The sequence below is a fragment of the Trichosurus vulpecula genome, chromosome 3, assembly GCF_011100635.1.
Source record: "Trichosurus vulpecula isolate mTriVul1 chromosome 3, mTriVul1.pri, whole genome shotgun sequence".
NCBI classification, from domain to species: domain Eukaryota; kingdom Metazoa; phylum Chordata; class Mammalia; order Diprotodontia; family Phalangeridae; genus Trichosurus; species Trichosurus vulpecula.
The window spans coordinates 298,587,166-298,593,998 of NC_050575.1; the positions used below are offsets into that span (position 1 = coordinate 298,587,166).

The 6,833-nt window shown below is 41.3% G+C and overlaps 1 protein-coding gene across 1 annotated transcript; it reads left to right on the plus strand.

Annotated features, from left to right (window-relative positions):
- Window positions 1–782: 782 nt before the first annotated feature.
- On the plus strand, window positions 783–1,697 carry LOC118842511 (complement component 1 Q subcomponent-binding protein, mitochondrial-like). The gene has a single exon (XM_036749991.1). The coding sequence runs from the start codon at window positions 792–794 to the stop codon at window positions 1,695–1,697; it is 906 nt and encodes a 301-aa protein (XP_036605886.1). The 5' UTR covers window positions 783–791.
- Window positions 1,698–6,833: the final 5,136 nt, after the last annotated feature.

Below are 6,833 nucleotides of genomic sequence, written 5' to 3' on the forward strand. Positions count from 1 at the left end.
AGAGTGGAGTGCAGTCCACCACAGGCTGCAGCCCCAACCACACCAGAAACCAACAGCAGCAGCAGCTTCTGGAGCTCTCAGCCCACAGATGGCAAAGGAGTCAGGCAAGTGGTCAGAAGGAGATTACAGGGGTCCCCTTGCTGGCACTGGGTGCAGGAATCTTTTCCATTACTCATATTCAGATCTGGGTCACACACCCATTTTGAGGAGGAGCACTGGCGAAGCTTGCACCACAAGGGAGCAGGGATCCTGGTCACAGTTCCAGCAGAAAAGAGTGCTTGTGGTTACTCACAGACCAGAACCCAGACCAGGAGAGTAATCTTAGGTCATACCACCTTGGAAGAAGTTTAGAGACCTTCAGAACTAGCTCTGAAAACAACTGCATAAAAACCCTGAAGCTGGGGAAAGTGTCCCCTCCACCCTGGGAGCAGAGCCCAACTTTAAAGCTAAAAGTTAAGAAATAGGTTGGAAAAATGAACAAACAACAACAACAACAAAAACATCTTGACCATAAAAAGTTACTTTGGCAACAGGGAAGATCAAAATACAAACCAAAAGAGGATAACAAAGGCAAAACTGCTACATCTAAAGCCTCAAAGAAAAATGTGAATTGATCTCAGGTCCCAAAAAGAATTCCTGGAGAAGTTCAAAAAGGATGCTAACACTCAAATAAGAGAGGTAAAGAAAAAATTGGGGAAAGAAACGATAGTAATGCAAGAAAGTAACTAAAAAAGAGTCAACAGCTTTCCGCTGTCCGCTGTGGCTACCACCATCATCCGCGTGTTTCGGTCATGGCCCGGTTGCTGCTGCCCCTGCTGCTGCGCCCTGCAGCCCGGGCCCTGCGCCCCACAGCCCTCCCGACGCTGCGCCCCGCCGTGGCCACCGCCCCCCGCGCCTTTGGAGGCTTCCTGGGAGGAGGAATCGCCAGCGGGCCGGGGCCCGCGTGCCCCTGCCTCCTGCAGCCTCCCCAGAGCGCGCCCGGTCTATGCTCGTGCACGTGCGGGGGACTCCACACCGAGGGGCACAAGGCCTTTGCTGAATTCTTGACAGATGAAATTAAAGAGGAGAGGAAAATCCAGAAACACAAATCCCTCCCCAAGATGTCTGGGGATTGGGAACTGGGTGTGCAAGGGACAGAAGCCAAGTTAGTCCGGAGATTAGCTGGTGAGAGGATCACAGTCACATTCAATATTAACAACAGTATCCCACCGACATATGATGAGGAGCCACCAGAGGGACAGAAAACCCAAGGACAGCAAGAGCCTGAACTTACATCAACCCCGAACTTTGTGGTGGAGGTTGTGAAGGACGATACCAAGAAGGCCCTTGTGCTGGACTGCCACTTTCCAGAGGATGAGGTTGGACAGGAAGAAGAGGATGAGAGTGACATCTTCTCCATCCGGGAAGTTAGCTTTCAGCCCGCTACTGAATCTGACTGGAAGGATACAAACTACACACTCAACACAGATTCGCTGGACTGGGCCCTCTACGACCACTTGATGGACTTCCTGGCTAACCAAGGGGTGGACAACACGTTTGCAGATGAACTGATCGAGCTCAGCACTGCCCTAGAGCACCAGGAGTACATCAACTTTCTGGAAGATCTGAAAGGGTTTGTCAAGTGTCAGCAGGAAGGCCTGAGGCTGCCAGCCGTGCAGGACACCCAGAGCCCTTCCTTCCAAGAGAATGTTATCTAGAAGCTATCATGGAGAAAATGCTGCCAGGTGTAAATTATGTTACCTAACCCTTTATTTCCTTCCTCTGCTGGCTTTTGTACACTACCACAGAATGCCAAGAAATAAAACCCTTGGATCTCTCAAAAAAAAAAAAAAGAGTCAACAGCTTGGTAAAGGAGGTATAAAAATACTGAAGAAAACAATACCATAAAAAAAATAGACCAAATGGCAAAAGAGACACAAAAATCCAATGAAGAGAGGAATGCTTTAAAAAGCAGAATTTGGTGAATGGAATTTACTAAAGAAAAGAACTCCTTAAAATATAGAATTGGCCACATGAAAGGGGGTAACCAAACTACAGAGAAGAAAATAATGCTTTTAAAATTCAAATTGGGCAAGTGGAAGTTAACATAAAACATCAAGAAGCAATAAGACAAACTCAAAAGAATGAAAAAATAGAAGAAAAAGTGAAACATTTCATTGGAAAAACAACTGACCTGGAAAATATATCGAGGAGAGATAATTTAGCAATTGGATTCCCTGAAAGCCAAAATCAAAGAGTCTAGATACTATATTTCAAGAAATCTTCAAGGAGAATTGCCCTGATATCCTCAGAAAAGAATCCACCATTCACCACCTAAAGGAAATCTCAAAATGAAAACTCCCAGGAATATTATTTGGGGTTAAAATGGACATTCAATGAAATAGAAATGTAAATAGTTTAACCTTATTGAATTCCTTATGATTTTTCTTTCCTGATTAACTTTTTTATTCTTTTGAGTCATATTTGAAAGTCAAATTTTCTGTTCAGCTCTGGTCTTTTTATCAGGAATGCTTGAAAGTTCTCTATTTCATTAAATATCAATTTTTGTCCCTTGAAAGATTATACTCAGTTTTGTTGGGTAAATTATTCTTGATTGTAATACTAGCTCTTTTGCTTTCCAGATTATCACATTACAAACCAACCCTCTGCTCCTTTGATATGGCAGCTGATGAACCTTGTGTGTTCCTGACTGTTGCTCCACAGTATTTGAATTTTGTTTTTGGCTACTTAAAATATTTCCTCTTTGACCTAAGAACTCTGGAATTTGGCTATAGTATTTCTGGGAATTTTTGTTTTGGGATCTCCTTCAGGTGGTGATTGGTGGATTCTTTCAATTTCTACTTTACCCTCTTTTTTCTAAGACACTGAGGAAGTTTTCCTTGATAATTTCTTGAAATAGGATGCCTTGGCTCTTTCTTTGATCATGGCTTTCAGGTAGTCCAGTTATGCTTAAATTATCTCTCCTTGACTTGTTTACTAGATCAATTGTTTTTCCAAGGAGATATTTCATATTTTCTACTACTTTTTCATTCTTTTGACTCTGTTTTATTGTTTCTTGAAGTTTCCTGGAGTCATTAACTTCCACTCACCCAATTCTAATTTTTAAGGAATTATTTTCTTTGGTGAGTTTTTGTACCTCATTTTTCATTTGGCAAATTCTATTTTTTTAAAGTGTCATTAAATAATTTTTGTGCCTCTTTTAGGTTTCTATTCAGTCATTTTTAGTTGTGTCTAACTCTTTATAACATCAACTAGGGTTTTCTTGGCAAAGATACTGAAGCGGGCTGCCATTTCCTTCTCCAGGCAAACAGGATTAAGTAATTTGCCCAGAGTCACATAACAAGTAAGTGTTGAGACTACATCTGAAATCAAGAAGATGAGTCTTCCTGATTCCATGCCCAGCACCATATCCACTGTACTACTTTGCTGCCCATTAACCTCTTTTACCAAGCTGTTAATTGTCTTTCTGGGGGCAGCTAGGTGGTTCAGTAGATAACACCAAGCTTAGAGTCAGGAAGACTCATCTTTCTGACTTCAAATCAGGTTTCAGACACTTGATAGTTATGTAACCCTGATAAGTCACCCTGTTTACCTCAGTTTCCTCACCTGTAAAATGAGCTGGAGAAGGAAATGGCAAACCACTCCAGTGTCTTTGCCAAGAAAATCCCAAATGGGATCACAAAGAGTTGGATGTGACTGAAATGACTGATCAACAGCAAAATTTTCATTTCATAATTTTCTTCCTTTGCTTTTATTTCTTTACCTAATTTTCCTCTGCCATTGTTATTTGACTTTGAAAACATTTATTTTGAAAGCTCTTACAGGAATCCTTGTTGGGCCTGTGCTTATTTATTTATTTTTCTTTGAGGCTTTGCTTATAGCCATTTTGATTTCATTGTCTTCCTCTGAATTTGTGTCACCACAGTAGCTTTTTGTGGTCAGATTCTTCTTTGTTGTTGTTTACTCATTTTTCCACCATATTTTTTGGTTTAGAACTTTATGTTAATATTGGGCTCTGTTTGTAGCATAAGAGAAGGAGGAACACTGTATCAAGCTTCAGCCTTTTTTCGCACTGCTGTTTTCAGAACTAGTTCTGGGTATTTGGAAGTTTTCAGTTCTTTCAAGGTGGTGTGATGTAGGAAGAGGTGTGGTCAGTGCTCTTTTGGTCTGCACTCTGGTTCTTATCAAATAAGGGCCCCTGATCCCTTGGGATTATAATCAACACCGTTCCTCAGGGACCTTCCTCCTTGGGACCAGAAATAATACTGTTCTTCAGGGTCCCTGATCCCTTGGGCCTAGAAATGGTGCTGCCCCTCAGGGTTTCCACTCTTTTCCCCTGAAAGTTCTCCTCTCCACCCTTGAGCTGTGACCCAGACATGTGTATAGGCAACTGAGTAACCAAACAGTTGCACCTCAGGGCTCCCACTCCCTCTTGACCAAAAGTGCTCCTCTCTTGCCCTTGAACTATGACTCAGAAGTGGGTATAGGTATTGGAGTTACTAAACAGCATCTAGTCCTACATCCAATCCTAGCCCAGGAGTATACTATAATCTCTTTTTGACCAATTTCCAGTCCCTTTACTATCTCTGGCTTAAGAGCTCCTAAAGCTGCTGCTGCTTCTGTTTCTATCACCTAGTCCCACCACTGGTGTTTCACCCACATGGGCTCTGGGCCAATCTCCATCCTCTCCCAACCCCGCTCTTGCCCAGATCTTTCTTTCCAACCTCCTATGTTATCTTGGGCTAGAAGAATATCTTATTCAGATCTATTGTTGACTCTGACACTCCAGAATTCAATTCGATATGCTATTTTAAAGTGGTTTGGAGGGAACTATTGGGAGAGTTCAGCTAAGCGTTTTTTTCTATTCACCATCTTGGCTCTACCCCTGGAAGTCCAACTTAGATTTTAAAGAGAATTACACAGAAAGTCGACTTAAGGGAGGGCAGCAGAGTGGCATAATCTTTTTTTTTAAAATACTGTCCTAGGTGCTAAAGCTCAGAATGAACTGAAGCTGGAGAGAGAAGCTATGAGCACTAAATAGGGTTTAGGGTAGATTTTATGTTTGCTTTTTACTTTATTGGGACAAAAAGGAGGCTCAAAGAAGAGTCCCTAGGGTGAATTGAAAATAATTGCTGACAACAGAAAGAAGGGAGAGCTCAATTTTAATTTTTCTTCTAATTGCTCTGGCAAGAAGAATGGATGACCTTTGCACTGGAACTGACAGAAGAAAAATGACTAACAGGGAGCTGATATCCAGGGTAAATAAAGAGATAGGCAGAGATTACCTAGATCATGATGAATTCAAGAAGCCTGGTGATTAATTCAAGTCAGCTGACTCAACTGAACTATATCCTTTGAGGATGCGACTGCTGAGCCATTGTCAGTGATATTTGAAAAATTATGGAAAATTGGAAAGGTGTCGCAGAATTGGAGAGGGGGAAATATCCCTTGTTTTCAGAAGAGGGAAGAGAATAGAACTGGTGGACTATGTTTAGGCTGGTGAGAGATGACACTTACAATATCTACTTTTACATGTATTATCATAAGAAACTCTAAGGCTTTATAGATTCATCTGAGCAAAGGTCTGGAGCATAGGTCAATGTACCTGACTTGAATTCCTAGGAAAATTCTTGAATGGATCATTAAAAAGATGGTTAGTGAAAATCTAGAAAGGAAAGCAATGATTGATTACAAAGAGCCAGCAAAACTGCGTCAAGAACAGATCATGTTGTACTAATCTTACTTCTTTTTTTTTTTGGATAGGGTTCTAAACTGGTAGTTGGGGAACTGTTGCATATAGATTTACCTATATTTTATCAAGGCATTTGATTAAGCAGTTGCACTCTTCTCGTAGAAAAGAAGGAGAAATATGAGGTAGGTGGTAATATAATTACATGAATTTGGAACTGGTTGACTGACTGGAGCCAAAGAGTTCAGGATGCCTCTAGTGGAGTGCTCCAGGGATGTATACTTGGTCCTGTGGTGCTTGATTCTCTTAGTAACTTGGATAAAGGCATAGGTGGCCTGATCATCAGATGACACGCAACTGCAAGGAATAGTTATCATACCGTATGACAGAGTTAGGATCCAAAACAACCTTGACAGTCTAGAGTATCAGGTAGGATCTAATAAGATGAAATTCAATAGGAATGAACGTAAAGCCCTATGTTGGGTTCAAAAAATCAACTCCATAAGTACAGGATGGAGGAGGAGGAGGGATTAGATAACAGTTTGACAGAAAAAAAGATCTTGGGCCTTTCAAAGACCATAAACTTAATTTGAGTCAACAATATGCTATAGAAGCCAAAAAAAATAATATGGTGTTGGGTTGCTTCAAGAATGGCATACGTTTCAGGAACAAGGAGCTGATATTACCTCTGTATTCTGCCCTAGACATAACACATCTAGAATATTTTGTTCAGTTTGGGGTACTACAGTTTTAAGAGGACATTGATAAGCCAGAAACTATCCAGAGGAAGAACGTCACCATGGTTAAAGGCCTTTCATTTTCCGGCTTCCTTTAAGTCCCAACTAAAGTAAGGATGTCTGCCCCATCCCCCATAATTCTAGTACCCTCCTTGATTTCAGACTCCTCCTGCAGATAGCTTGTTCATTCATGGTTATTCATGTGTTATCTCCCTCCACATACAGTGAGCAACTTGAGAGCAGAGACTATCCTTTACCTTTCTTTGTATCTTCAGTGATTAGTGTACCGTTTGGCACATAGTAGATACAATCAATATTTATTGACTGACTGACTGACATTTAACCTGAAGAGAAGACTCAAAGGGATCATGATACCTGTGTCCAAGTATTTGAAGGTCTGTCATGTA